The sequence below is a fragment of the Magnolia sinica genome, chromosome 17 (genome assembly GCF_029962835.1).
Source record: "Magnolia sinica isolate HGM2019 chromosome 17, MsV1, whole genome shotgun sequence".
In the NCBI taxonomy this organism is placed as follows: domain Eukaryota; kingdom Viridiplantae; phylum Streptophyta; class Magnoliopsida; order Magnoliales; family Magnoliaceae; genus Magnolia; species Magnolia sinica.
In genome coordinates this window covers 31,410,378-31,426,510 of record NC_080589.1, presented here as the reverse complement: position 1 = coordinate 31,426,510, position 16,133 = coordinate 31,410,378, and the positions used below count along the sequence as shown (strand labels likewise).

The 16,133-nt window shown below is 39.2% G+C and overlaps 1 protein-coding gene across 1 annotated transcript in view; it reads right to left on the bottom strand.

The window, feature by feature from the left end:
- The window catches only part of LOC131230389 (zinc finger protein GIS2-like), a 36,796-nt gene extending 21,405 nt beyond the window's left edge, over window positions 1-15,391 (bottom strand). The window contains exons 1-2 of the mRNA XM_058226289.1: window positions 15,368-15,391; window positions 7,017-7,194 (exon numbers count right to left, since the gene is read on the bottom strand). Coding sequence (XP_058082272.1) covers window positions 7,017-7,120 — 104 coding nt within the window. The 5' untranslated portion in view covers window positions 7,121-7,194; window positions 15,368-15,391. The remainder of the gene's footprint in view (window positions 1-7,016; window positions 7,195-15,367) is intronic.
- Between the last annotated feature and the right edge of the window lie 742 nt (window positions 15,392-16,133).

Sequence of the window (16,133 nt, the reverse complement as noted above, 5' to 3'; positions counted from 1 at the left end):
CCAAGATGTCAAAATATTAATGCAACTGTATCAAAACTGCCAACTTGGAAGCGAAACAAACTTGAGGATACCAGACTTCATTCTCTCCTTCTCTTCCTACTACTCTGTACTACCATATTTACTGGCTATAACTTCTCTCCATGGAGCGCCTTGCTCATGCCTAAACCTCCACCAATTTGAAAGAGGGCCAAAATTATTTTTATAGATACAACGATGTTGATGCCCACTTTGGATATAGATCATTTACATCATGTCCAATTCATAAGGTGGAATTTGCCTCCTATTCCTTCCCAGAGAAAATCCCTTTGAATATCCTCGAGTCTCTTAGCAACCAAAATGGGAATCCGGAATAAGAAGTGGTAGACTTAAAGGACAATTCAACCACCTAGTGATAAGTTGGATTTCTTCTACATTGCCAACTTCTCTAATATTTTCACCACCAGATCCCAAATTGGTTTTACACTCGCATTGGCCCCAAGCATAAACCAAGATACTTTATGGGCTCCATTGGGTGATGCCCAAGGTGTTCTGTAACGGTAACGATAGTCATAACAACCACCACCGTTACCTTTACGATACGGGTCATAACGGCCATTACAGCCCCCAAAAAGGTCGTTACAATCTCTTTTTTTTAAAAAAAAAAAATCATGAATAACCTGTATTTTATTTTATTTTATTTTTTAAAAGATCACGGAATTTCTATTAAAAGAAGAACAAAGAAAACAAAGAGAACAACGATCGCCGAGGAGGCGATGAGAACTAAGCTCCTAGGAAGTAGAGATTACAGCCCTTTAGGGAGTATTATTCAAAGCCCATTCAATGATTAGCTGGTTAACTCTTCGCATGGAAACCTCCACAAAATTTGATTCGTTTCTGAAACATCTGTCGTTTCTTTCTTCCCAAACGGTCCACCAAACAGCTAAGAGGGCTAATCACCATATAGGAGTTTTGTGTTTTCCAAGACGCACTCCATGCCACGCCTTTAATAGCCGGCCAGAAGAGTCCGAAAGACACCACTTGATACCGAAAGGATTTAAGATTGAAGGCCAAATCTAATTGATGAAAGGACAGTGGACAAATAGATGGTCAGTCGTCTCTTCGTTCGCCATGCAGCATATGCGGATGCTTGGGAGAATCGTCCCTTTCTTTCTCAAGTTATCGACTGTAAGCACCCTATTCTTTCCAACTAACCATCCAAAGAAAGCGATCTTTGGAGGAGTCGAATATTTCCATAAATGATTAGTCATGATTTGATCATCGAGGAGAGGGTTGTTGTCCAACTGTTTGTAGAATGACTTGATCCTGATTTCTCTGCCTTCCAAATCAGCTTATCTTCCATCCCCGAATCTGGCTTAGCCATGGAGAGACGTTCTAGGAGTGCCGCATATTCTTTAGTTTCCCAGTCCTGAAGGTTTCTTCTGCAAACCAAATTCCAGACTATATTTCCAGCAGAATAGGAGAGACAGTTTGCAACAGAGATGGCTTGGTTAGGAGCTATACGAAAAATGTTTGGGAATTCTTCTTAGATAGGAAAATCTCCCAGCCAAGGATGAAGCCAAAATTTGACGTTTTCACCGTTGGCAATTTTGAAAGTGATAAGCACCTCTTTTTTCATGTATAGAATACCCTCTCTAGAGGGCCGAGGCCTTGTAAGATGATAATTCCTTAGTCCACCAGTCTCCCATTGAACTACCGTATTTGCATTTGATTAACCTGTTCCACAGACTTCCTTTTTCGACTCCAAGTCTCCAAACGCACTTGCCTAGAAGAGCCTAGTTCATGGATTTAAGGCTTTTGATTCCTACTGCTTCTTGGGTGCGCTTGCATACTTCCTTCCATTCAACCAAATGGAGTTTTCTTTTCTCTTCTTTACCATGCCATAGAAAGTCGCGTCTGCATTTTTCCAGGATGGCTAGGATTGAGGCAGGGCAAGAGAAGAGGGACATGAAATATAGAGGAAGGTTTGAGAGGGCTGATTTTATAAGAGCCACACCGACCACCGTACAATAGGTATCTGCATTTCCGGCGAGCCAGATATTTGTCAAATCTGTCAACAACTTTGTCCCAGAGCGAGATTGGTGGCTTATTGATACACAGTGGTAGGCCCACAAAAGAAGTCGAAAAGGAACCAGGGGAGCAGTTAAAGAATTCTGCAAGAAGATTTATCTTCGATTGCTCCATATTAACCCCGTACAGTTTGGTTTTTGCCATGTTCACTTTCAGCCCGGAAACTGCCTCAAAGCATCTGATTGTTGTGCGCATGTTACTTACCCTGTCCTCGCTAGCTTCGCTGAATAACAGAGTATCGTCTGAGAATTGGATATGGGAAATCAGATTTTCCATGCCCTTTATTCTGATTCTGCAAAGGATGCCTTCTTCCTAGCCTCTAATAAGCATTCTAGATAGGGCTCCCCAACAATAAGGAATGGAAAAGGGGACAATGGGTCACCTTGACGAAGCCCCTTGGAACTTTTGAAAAAGCCTTTTGGAGAGCCGTTAAGAAGAACAGAGAAGTGGGCTGATCCCACGCATTCCCGTATCCACCCTTTCCACTTATCACCGAAACCCATGCGAGACAGCATGTATTGGAGAAAGTCCCATTCGACAGCATGAATAACCTGTATTTGCCCCATAATGTTGATTAAAAAGTATGGAAAACTTATATTTGCCCCATAACAAACAATTACGGGCCTGCTATGGCCTTTATAGGGGGCATAACATGCTGTTAACAGCAATTACATGTCATTTTTTTCCATAACGGCTGTTACAGCCGTTACAACCCCATAACATGTAACTATTGCCACCGTTACCTTTACGTAATGGCCTTTACGGCACACCATGGTGATGCCTGATTCGGTCCCCTCTCTCCTTTTCGCTTGGAACAGCCAAGTCCTCGACAAGAATTCCAAGATCATTTGGAAGTTAGTGGTTATGGCTACCCTCTAAGCCCCTTGGAGAGAGAAACAATCATTGCTTTCAATATCTCCCTTCCTCCTCTTCTTCTGTTTCAAATCAGTTAATCGGGAATCTTCTGGAGTGGGTGAATGGTCTAAATCTCTTAGACAATTCAACCACTTCTTCCATCCTTGGATTTAACTGATTTCTAGTAGATCAGTTTCGAGTTGTATAGCTGTTTTGAGGTTTCTTTTGTTTTGATTTGTTTATTCTTTTCTTCTGTTGTGTTTTGGTTTCGCTTCTTGCCTTTTAATATATTTCATTTCATCCTTCGGGTTTTTTTTTTTTTTTTTAAAAAGATACTTTATGGAGAGTGTCCACTTTGCAAAGCAAAACCAATGCAACCCTTTCCATACTGATTCTATAAGCTTGCTCAGACCTTCCCTACCGAAGACCCCTTGACATAGCCTTTCAAGGGGCAGCTGAAAAGCACATTGAAATGTGCTGAAGAAATACGACCTTCCATCCCAATTGATACACTTATTGATTCTTTAGAAGGTAAATGTTCTTTGGTACCAAAAGAAGCCAATCGGGTGGCTAACAGATTGGCTAAAGATGGAGCAAAGTGAGGGTGACTCACTGTGGGCCCTCTTTGAATCTTCTGTAATGTTGTTTCACTTGTTTTAAAAGTCATCGTCTTTCTCAAAAAGGGTGTCTCTAGATCTTTACTATGTATTGGAAACTCCTTCCAAATTCTTCGATGTATTTTTACTTTAGTATAAAGTAAATTTTTGCACCATTCATACAAAAATAAGAGGTCATTCTTGGGAAGCTGAATGAAGAAGTTGAATGTGTGCTTAATCAATCAATTTGAAGTACAAGCAACCATTAGTCAAAGCTACATTGATCTATTTCAATAGAAGGGGAAGCCGCAGAAAGAAGGGTAACTGGATACGTGAAGAAGAGCTACAAAAGAATGATAATAGAGAGCTATGGAGATCAATGATGAAGTAAGCTCAAGAAGTTAAGTTCTTTTTGATGAGGAGCTAATGTCGTACAAGTGAACCCCACTTGATTTTACAACCCATAGTTAGGGCTAAAAGTCGGGCAGATTGGGTCGGGTTGGTGCTCAACCCTAGCCCAACCCAAGGTTCCTATACCTCAACCCTAACCCAACCCAACCTCAGGTTGGGAATTCTCAACCCAAGCGGGCTCGGTCGGGTTGGCCAGGTTGGTAGGGGAGATATATGCTAATATTTTCGTTATTACATTAGTCTATTATATTTTCAATACACGTCTTATTTTTTGTACCTATAATTTTATTTATTATATATGTAGTTATTTATCGTAAAGGAGCTCATTTTTTCTAAACAAACAAGGTAAAATATAAGACTACTCCTTCAAAAGTCGTATTGTGTATCAAGCAATCTATTTGGGAGAGAGAAATCCGGTGTATCTTGTTAGCTTGAGTCATCGTAAATGACGTGGACCAATGAAACTCGGCGGCATTGGAATTTCATGTGCCTTCAACATAGACAATCCACACTCAATTATAGTTAATTTATAAGGAACTTATATATCAATCAAGTTCGGGTTGGGTCGAGCAACTCGAGCCCAACCCAAGTTTTATCAAGTTGGTGTTTGTATGGCCCAAGCCCGAGACCAAACCCGATACATCCTGCCCAAGCCCAACCCAATGTTGGGTTAGTCATGGGTCAGTCGGGTTGAACCCGCCCAACTTTCAGCCCTACCCATAGCGCGGAAAATAAAACAACACTGTGGGCCAAAGGTGGTGATGTCACCTATGGTGTGTCCCATATGTGTGGATCCAAAATGGGGCCATGAACACAAGTTCAAGAGGTGTCCAAGACCTTGGAATCATGGGAATGTTCTAGAAGTTCTAGAGTTTACCAAATTTTGTACAGAAAAAAAAAATGGATTGGAATTCATTTCTAATTCTATTTTTAGATTATGGGTTTCCATGAGCCTATAGGCTAGCTAAATCTCAGCAAAAAAAAAAAAATGATCTTACTATTAGCATTGGGTTTTACTACAAGCTCATCTTAGCTGAATCTTGGTTTTTTTTTAAGGTCTTACAATTAGTTTGGGCTAATTTACAAAGCCCTTAACTCAGAACTTCAAATTGTGGTAGGAGAGGAAATTAGATAAAAAAGTTTAAACTAGTATGGACATACACTATATGGGAGAATATGGGGGCATGTGAATGTAAAGACATGATCCTCTCATTTTTGTTTATGAAGGCAATTTTTAGTTTATATGCTAAGTTTCAGTGTACGTGCATGGGATTTAAGAATCCACTTTTCTTCCTCCTTTGATTATATCATCTTCTGTTTCTTCTAAATCTCTCCTACACTAATTGGCTATTGCAATAGAATCAGCCTGTCTTACCAAGCAACCAATTCTATAATAAGGCAAGCTATCTACCATGGAATTGCATATAATCGCACATATTAGACATTTAAATTTCAGCATTGAAGGAACAAAAGAACCACATAAAAAAATGCTGTAATATGCCATGAATAGCAAAATTTTGTAAACCACATGGATCACAAAGAAGGAACGATTATCTGGTTGAATAGAAGTTGGAGGGAAGTTCCACTGACAAAATGGAATAACTGCTATCAATTTGTTTAAATATGATCACCCCAAAAAACATCAAATGGCTTCCCCTAACACTATCATCAGGAGGTTTCCAAATTACCAATTTTATAATAAAAATTAAAAAATTAAAAAATCACATTTAATTGATAGGGAAGCCAGAAATAACAAGCCCATGGTTTCTCCTGCATCCTTCACAGGCTCCTACCACTCAGAGTGAAGTCAATGAGAAATAAGGGATGAATACATGAATCAAGGCCATATGACACATTCTTGGGCTCAGCAACATCTATCACAGCCTTACAAGATCAGATCTATCACATTTGTGTCTACTAAAATTCCCAATTATTCTCTCCCTGACAAAGGATGGGATAAAAAATACGACATGCCCACACACGCCACTTAATTTATTGTGTGTGTGTGAGAGAGAGAGAGAGAGAGAGGTCCAATTAGAGGAGGCCCAAATCGAATCAGAACATGTTGCTTGTGGATTTACAACATAAATGACAAATCAAAACTACATATTCATAATCCATGATAGCGCAACTGTGAAGAAAGTTGTTGTCAATAAATTCATCTTTAAGGGGCAAAAATACTGTATATATGTTAAACAAGCAAAGGAAATGCAATCTCTACATGTTTCATTCTCATCCCACAAATACACAACTCCTGAAAATTTTAAGTCAACATAAACTATGGTTAGATGCAAGAGAAATTCGAAAGGAAGATAGTAGTGGCATGAAAAGAACCGTCACAAAGTCCATATAGAGTTTTACAAGGCTGAAACTAACAGTACCTATTAACACATTTTCCTGTATTCTTCTAAAAATGCTTGAGAAACTTATTACCAACACAAGGAATCAGTAAATTGTGTGATCCTTTTTCAGAGGGGCTGTAAAATATTGAGTACATGAAAAGGACCAAAATGTATTTTGAATAGAAAACTTGGAGAAATATGTGGGGTCAATATTGTTGAAACGAGCATGCCATGGCTATTGAGCAAAGACATTACTGTAGTGTCTCCCCAGTTAAAGAGAAATAAGGCAAATACAAAATCTACAGGACCTACTTGCAGGGATATGAAGTCTGACATATTAATGTAGTCTCCCCCCTGAAATGTGCTTGGAACTTTCAATGAAGAAATGGGATGTAAATGGGTAGACATGAACTGCAACTGATTTCCATAGCAAGGACTTATTTTCCAAATCCTAGGGACAATTGCCTATATCAGGTAGAAAACATGTAATGATGAGTCAATGACAAAGAACGCAACTCTGTGGAACTACATATCTCTGTATAAACCAATTCACATGGAAGGCAAGCATATATTTGTGAAATGGTTGTCACAGTCGGAAAGAGGCCAGGAAAATTCAGATCTCACTAATTGTATCATGCAACAAAAACAACCAATTTGAAATTGAATGCCCCAGTACTCCAAACACTTTCTTTCGCAAGCAAAAGAAAATGTCAACAAGGGATACAAGCAGATAGAACCAGAAAACCTGAAATGCTGGTGTGACTCTCTCCTGTAAGGTGCGTCGCGGTATGAGAAACGCTCAGTGCGGATCCTGCGATCTCTCAGAGGGCTTCCACTGTTCCGACTCATCTTTAAACTTCTCTTTTATCACACCAACCAACACAGATCTGCAACACCACCAACAACAACCGTCCCAGCTTCTCCTGTCCAAAATACAACCATGCACCCAAACCACCTCCATGAGTCCAAATCCAACCCCCAGCTTTTCCCCTCAAAAAAGAAAATACTGATTTCCACTACTACCACGCAAAAAGCTATCCAATCAGAATGTCTCCATTCCAAATCACCATACCACTTGCCAAGATCCCATCAACTAAATAACTCATTTCTTCAGAAACACATTCCCCAGTTATCTCTAGGAAACAATAAAAGAATCAGAAGAACATGAAAAGAAGAAAAGGGGAAAAAAATTAGAAACCCATACACTAACCGTAGGATTAATTACCGACAAAACAACAAACCTCTTTCTCGAATGAACCACTCTCATCCACTCTTGAACAAACACCAAAATAAATAGATAAAAATACAAAGCGCCCGTTGGTTTAGATCAATGTTCTGTTCAGTAGGCTATTATGGACACATCTATCCAGTGAAGGCCAATCTAGATAGGCTCGCATGGATAGATTATTACGTTGTACCGACTGTTGCTTGTCAAACACCCAGAATAAGGATGGACTGACAAGCATATGTGGCTCTTGTAAACATTTGGCAATGGCACATTGGACATGCGGATGCTTGTAGATTGATACTAGCACATGTAGCACATGTGGGTTGGTCGAAGATGTATGTGGTGCTTGAAGATGTAGGATGGCACATGTGGTGCATGAACACATGGGTATTGGCTCATGTGGGCACGTGGGACTTTTGAAGGTGGGATGTGTGACATGTAAGGTGCTTAAAGGTGAGCAATCTCACATGGCATGTTGGCATGTGTCTACTTATTCGTGTAGCTTATGGAATAAAGGCTAAAACTAACTTTTCATCTAGATTACCTTGTCCAAGGTAATGGCTACTTTTTTGGACAACCTTGTATTTGTTTTTATTAGAATTGGTGCCAATGGTGGTTAACAAATCATGGACATGTGCCAGTATCGGAATGAGGGTGTCCAAATGGCACACTTTGGGTAACCATAAAGGCCCCAAATCCTTCAACTTACTAGTCTGCATGAGGCCCTTATGTGTCATTTGGATGCATGGTAAGTAGGGATCCTAGGGGAAGTCATCTTCCATGGAACTTCAGTTACCTGGAGGATGACTTCGTAGAAGTGTATATGCCGCTAGCTTGAAAAATCTTGGGGTTCCATAGAAGTCAAGTTGTTGGTTTGGATGTCAAGATCAAAGAACTCATCTTACTTCTAGAGATGCTAGATTGTTTCACAAACATAAGAGTTCGTCACTGGTGCACATTTCGCAATGTAATGGATGGGATTCGATGTGAAGCATCCATCACAAAATCTGGTAAGGGGCCACTCATCAGGTGGACCAAGTTGATCCAATCAACAACGAGAACATGGCCATATAGAAAAAGGTCTCATCACTGATCCGGATCATCCATCAATGGGCCCCATATCCAATTGTCCATCCCTGTGAAAGTCACTTCCATTGGATGATTGATCCTAATCGTCCGATCAATGACTAGAAAAATATATAGCCCATATGGATGGGATTCGATGTGAAGCATCCATCACAAAATCTGGTAAGGACCACTCATCAGGTGGACCAAGTTGATCCAATCAACAACGAGAAGATGGCCATATAGAAAAAGGTCTCATCATTGATCACTGACTAGAAAAATAGATAGTCCATATTTATTATACTAGAAAATGTTTAATTATTGATATGGACCATCGAGTTACCCACCTTGTAGGGCCAACCTGGCCACCTCCAATCATCGTCCCTCCAAAAGTCTCCCTAATTGAACAATCCTAACCATGCAATTCATGTCTTGGAAAATGAGCAGTCCACAGTTTACTCTAAAAAAGATCTAATCATCATCTAGACCATCCATCACGCCGGGCGCCTGTTGGATGGCACATCCCTCTCAAACAACCACTTTGGTCAAACGATCCAAATCATTTGATCAATGGCTATGGAAATGGATGACCATATAAATTAGAAGAGAACTTTGATAATCTAGGAGAGTATGATGGATATGATATGATATGCAAGCACTTAGAAATTGCATATGTGGAATACACTTACTTCAAATTAAACCATCCAATTTATGCATACAAGTTTAGATGTATGACGTATCATAAGCTAAAAATTACACTTATTAGATTATTACTATCATATTTCAAACATAAATTGGACGGTTTAAACTAAAAATATGCTTTTTGGATTATTACTATCATATTTTCGAACATAAATTGGATGGTTTAAAATGAAGAGATACCTAAGGGTCTTATTTCAACAATAAGTGTCCACAAATCAGACGTTGATATTGTGCAAACAAACTAATCTTTTGGACTGTAACTGGGCGACGATGTGTTCCTCAATTTAGCCCATTTAATATGAGTCGATGCATGCCGTGTGTACTATTTCGAAGCATCTGCACGTAGCTAGCATCATACGTAGCCAGAGTATCAAAAACTCCCCTATAAATTATACTAGATAAGTTCAAATCTCATTGATTTGGACCATCCATCAAGTGGGGCTCAACTTTGATCACTTAGGGAAATGGATGATCCATATTGATTAAACTAGAAAAGATCTAATCATGGATATGAAGCACCATCATGTGGCGCCCACCTCCATCATTTGTCCCACTCCAAAAATCACTTTGATTAGATGATCCCAAGTCCTAACCATCCGATCAATGATTAGGAAAATGGATGATCCACATTGATAATATTATAACAGGTCCGACAAATTATCTGAACCATCCATCACATATGACCCACCTTCCATTTCCCATTCCCCATGAAGAATCATTTCAATCTAGTAATCTTAACCATCCAATCAATGGCCATAAACATGAACAATTCATATTGGTTATACAAGAAAAGGTATGTTCATTGATTTGGACCACTAATCATATGAGACCCACCTTTATTGTCTATCCCCCTTAAAAAGAACTTTGATATGAAGAGCCTAAACATCCTATCATTTATATGGTGACCATCCATCATAGGGTAGGGGCACCCAAAGAATGTGGAGAGAGAGGGAGGGAGGGAGACCCATGTAAGACCCATTGCATGCGAGTGCAAGAGAGACAGAAGTCTTCGTCCATGGAAATAGACATAATGTCTTTTTAGTGAGACACCAGCTTCCACATTTTTATGGAAGTAAGTTTGCCCAAAACTAGGGATTCATCGACAAGGCATCATCCAAATGCCTAATCTCAACTCACTGACTTCATGCAGAAGACTACTTCTGGAAAGCAAACTCCCGTACATGAAATCATAAACCATTGAAAGAAAATTTTCTTTGGAAACAATCCACAGAAAGAATCCATTTACCATCTTTCAATGGTAAGAGTGTAATTCCATGGAATGATGACTTGTGTTGAGGACAAGCTTCTCAAACCAGTAGGCATTCATACAAAGAAAGATTAAAGAAGTGAATCATGGTTATAGTTACATGAAGTGTGAACTGAATCAGAAATAGATTCATGTAAGTGCCTGTTTCAAAATGTTAGCAAGCATAAGCAACTAAACAGGAGCAGGAGCAGGAGTGCAAATCTGAGGTATGATTTGACGCAGGAGCGGCACCTAATTAGAAGAATCATGCAGCAAAAATTGTGACACCCATGCCAACATGGCACATAGGACTGATATATGAGACATTCATCAGGCAGGGCCCATTATGATATTCAACTAGACCAAAAAACCAGGCCAACCTAGTCATTAGCTGGCCCACAGAATTTGGCCAAGGTTCGGTGATGCAAACTCATCTCTTCAGACAGCGTATAGTTTTCAATTCGGAAAAGTGGGATCATCGTTTGACAATCCAAAACATTTGTCTGCTGTGTCCTGCCCAGTGCATAGATTGCACCCTAAAAATCTTCTGAATAGGACCATGTTAACCCTTCAGCCTGTGTGCCCTACAATTGACAGTTAATAAGATAAATATAGGAATAAATGTCACTGATGGACCAATGTATCATGCACAGATCTAAGAACTAGTTCAACTAATCCTAATTACTGCCAGTTAGATGATTAGAATTGTTTAATGAGTGTGAATTTTTAGTTATCCTCCATCTACTATGGGCCCTACGATTTGGACCAAGTATTTAGTAACAATATATGGCCAGCATAACGGCTGATGGTTCAACCATAACGGTATTTAGTAACGAATGTGTGTGTGTGAAGGGGGGTATGGAGATGATCCCATAATCATATGGAGATCTTTCTGCGGTATGTTGCATTAACCGTATGATGTGCAGACTGTTTTGGGTGGGGGAAATTATATTTCCCTCTAAGGCATACCACAAGCCATTAATTCCATCACCCTGGATTAAAAGGGAAAATTGGCGTAAAACAATTGTCAATGTGTTATATTATGCGCAATGTGTGGGTGATCATCATATAATCCTATGTAGATCTTTGTGGGGTATGTTGTATTAACCGTACGGCGTGCAGTCTGTTTGGAGTGAGCGCGTACAACTTTACAAGAAATAGCATCCTATTTGCAAGAACTGGGGGTTGGTTTGTAAAAGTAAATTGATACCTAAGTTTGTTTATTTGACAAAAAGGCTATGCATTTGTCAAATACTTTTTTTTTCTTTTCAAAAAATGCATTTGACACAACAACATGCAAGTATTAGATGATACTTCTATTTTAAGCAGTCCCAATGTGGGGAAGACTGTGCACGACAGTGCACCATTGGTAAGGTGCCTTTTAGTGACGCTCTACTGAGGGTCAAGTCCACTGGGTCTAGTGATGTATTACAGAGTGCCAGGTTCACATTCTAGAATGGGAAAGGACCTAAGGGCCTGTTTGGATTGGTGAAAACCAAACTGTAGATGAGGAAAGGAAAACGCCACATCTAAGAAAAACTATGGATAAGGAAAAGGATTCCTTTTGTTTATGTCTGAGAGTGGAAAAGGAAGGGACCCTTGATAAAGGAAATCTGATGAAATATGAGGAAAAGGAAACTGATTTCTTCAATACTCCTATCTTTTGCAAACGCGAGAAACTGTCACATCTAAGGAAATCAATTTTATTTCCTAAGTTACTTTTTTATTTCCACCAATACAAACAGCCCCTAAGTTGCACAGTCATCGAACTTAAGGGCATGTTTGATTTTTCAGCTCAATTGTAATTACCATGTAAATAGGTCATAATTATTTACCTACGTAATTACTGCATTTTTCCCAATGCAGATGTGACAACTTGCTTTTTTAACACTGAAATTGAGAATTTTATGAAATCAATGTGGGGCCCATCATGATGTATGTGACTTATCCACACTGCTCATTTGTTATGTCAGCTGAATTTATGAAGTACAAAGCATCAAGAATTTTCACTATATACTTAACACTTAGAATTTAGGGTCCAGGACTCCATTAAATTTAAGAGATACACACATGGGTTCACAAAAAAAAAAAAAAAAGCTCTCTACTATATAAAGTGAGTACCTTTGGACCAATTTTATCCCTAAAATTGGTCGTGGGGAGGGGCATGAACAAGTAGTTTTGAGATGTCTCTAGTCCTTCAATGGAGTGCATTTTTATCTTCTCAAACATTTCACGTGAGTAGCTCACTCCAACTTTTCCTCTTTTCAAGGGCATGGAACGTAGTATTAAGGGGGGTCTTCTATGGGTCCTATTGTGATGACTTTATAAAATCCACTCCATACATTTGTTACAACACCTCATGTTCAGACATCGGCCAAAACCGAGGCAGATCCAAGACTCGAGCGGCCACATCGCTAGAAAAATGAGGACGTGTTGCTCTCTCTCTCTCTCTCTCTCTCTCTCTCTCTCTCTCTCTCTCTCTCTCTCTCTCTCTCTCCCCTATGTGCATTGCATGTTCTATATCCCCTAGTAATTACTTAACTACCAAAATATTCCTTAAAGTGGTCCGCTTAGCTTTGATTCGTTGAATCCTGCTCAAATCTGGAGCACTAATCTCCAAAATAAGCCTAAATTTAGCCAAAAATGAATTTTTTTGGCTTCTTATAAAGTTAAAATAAAGGGGAAAAACAAGAGAAACATTGAAAAAATGAAACGGTTCTTTATATTTGTTTCGACATGCAACCAATACTTGTTGGTGTATCGGAACCGATACTACCCATGTTGACTAATACAAGCTAATACGACCACCGATGTTTGGATCGGATTGTTTCACCCTCATTTCAAGTATTGGAATTAGCCAATACAAATATGATATGCCCATATCGACCACTACAATGTGGACATTTGGTTGCATGCCTGTTGTTTAGTCATATTTACTGGAAGTCCTATTTTTACTTTTCATATCTATCAAAAGAATGGATAACAGATGTCATTGCAATGAAAAAGCTTGGTAATATACATCAAAAAAAAACAAATAAATATGGAAAAATATGATGTTGCAAGATAAATTCAAACACTTGACACCCCCCATCCCGCCTGCCAACACACATCCTCCATTTAAGATTATCATTTCCCATTTCCTCAAAATCCATTTTCTTAAACTCAGAAAATTCTATGAGGCCACATTTATTAGGAAAATATGTTTTTGTTTTCATCTTTTTTATCAAGGAAGAACTTTATTAAGGGAATGAAAACAGAAGATTAAAGAGGGGATAAAGCCTTCCCGTGCAAAGGTCATAAAAAGGAAACAGCTTCCAGCACAAATAACCCAATCTCCTCCTTCTGATGTCCACCATTACACAAAGCCACATGAAGAGAGTGATCTGGACTACCTAACCCATGGGTCCCACTCTAGATGGGCCAAGAATTGCACTGACCTAAAATCTTAACCACCATTTGTTATGTTTATTTCAATAGCAAGTATGCTTTTATTAAAAGAATGGAAGGAGCCTAAAGGCTTGCCAAAGCTGACCATATTTTCCTATTGAAGACTAAGCATTTTGCTTTAACCATCATTCACAAGCCATAGGATGAAAAGTTAGTACTCCAAGAGAGAATACATGTTCTAGGTTGTGATTGATCGATGATGGGACCCACCTAATTGGGCAGTATGGATCATTTTACATGTGGATGGTGGATATGGTGTAACAATCACACCCCAATTTGTACTCCAAACCACTGGTAGCCCTCCCAACTTTTTATTCGCTCTAAAAAAAATTTATGTAGTTTCTTCAACGCCACTCACTCCATAAATAAGTCACAAAGGAGAAGATAAAAAATTTAAAACAACACAAAGGCTAGAAAATGAAGGAAAAAGAATCCAGTGCTATCAGATATATCTAAGAATCAATATTATTATGGACCACTCAGTCTCTATAGTCCATAAAGACACATTGTACAAGATCCAGACTGTACATCTGTTGAACCATACTATTGATGGCTCAAACCCACTAGTCAAAGGAGTAGGATGATCCAAACCACTGTTTGGAGCACTTTTTCACTGATTAGAAAAAGAAGAAGAATGAAAGAAAGAAAGAAAGAGAATAAGGCAAGTGCAGGATCAGCATTTAGCTGCCCAAAAAATAAAAATAAAAAATCCACTCATGGCTAAGATCACCCAACCATTGTGATTAGGTAAGGCAACCACAAAGCACAGCTCAACCAATGAAAAATCCATTCACACATGAGTGATACATGCATGGAAAGGGCCATTTCGGTTGTTCCCAGTTCCCAAGGAGGACAAGATGCATTCTTCCATTCTCATCGCACTTGTGATTTGAGGCAAAAAGAAGGCAGAGAAAAAGGAGCCCACTTGATGCATGAGCATATTAAGTATGATCTAGGAAGCCCCAGCAACCAAAATTTTGTTAGTATATGCCCAAATACACCCATTCCCAAAGAAGAAGACGAATGAGAATAGGATGGATGTCATGGATTAGGAGTTGATGGACCGGATGGGTGGACCCACAGGATCCAAAGGTATCTACAAGATTTGAATGAACCTTCATAAAACCGAAGATGGACTGCCTTCATCCAGCAATCCCCCAAATCAGTGGGCCCCACAGGCCGATATCCAACAGGAGCTACATATTCATCACTTTATTTAAGAACTAAAATCTTCAATACTGCTCATTCCTAAACCCAACAAGTAGTTAAAAAGGACAAAAAAATATCCAAACAAGCAACAATCAGTAAGGCGATCAGGGAAGGGGAAAAATCAAAAGATAATAACATTTTGCAGAAGAAATCTTAGAACCAAATCATTGAAAACAATAACCAATTAAAGCAAACAAACCTTAGAAATTCAAAAACAGAATCACAAGCGACTAACTCTCATTTAGGGTTTTTTCTTAACAGCTCATTCCCATTACATTCAAACACTTGATAGAGAAATCCAACACGTAAAAATCCATCCAAATAACACAAGAAAGGAGCACAGATCTATGATTCCATATGCTCATCTCACATTATATAATAGCAAGGGTTTTCGCCCGAAACTCCTACCTTTTCCTTCTTCCTATTGAAAATTGAGCGGCAGAATTGTTATCAGGAGCGGTCGAAAAGGAATCGCGATATCAGAGGATTTACGGAACAGGGGTTATTATACGCATGCCACGCCTAGGATTCTTGCAGCCCTATGCTATGTGGGGCCCACCTTGATATATGTTTTATATCCAGTCCGTCCATTGGAGCTCATTTTAATACATGAGTCCAAAAAAGTGGCACATTTAAAGGTCAAGCTCAATGACACAGGAAACAGTGGGAATAAAGACGCCTACCGTTGAAAACTTAAGCCCACCCCCACGTGTGGGGTAAAACTCTATTCAGGAACGTATGAAGCAAAGAGGGGAAACGGTGGGAATAAAGACACCCAAAACCCACCATAATACTTGAGGTATTGACATTAATAATCTAATCGTGAACGCTTTGCCTGAGCATACTAAGGTGAAGGTGGAGGGATACTCACAACTCACGGCATTAGGAAGCATATTTGCTGCTCTCGGAATTCAAACACTTGACCAATTAGTCTGATATCATATCAAATCACTACTTTCTTTAAA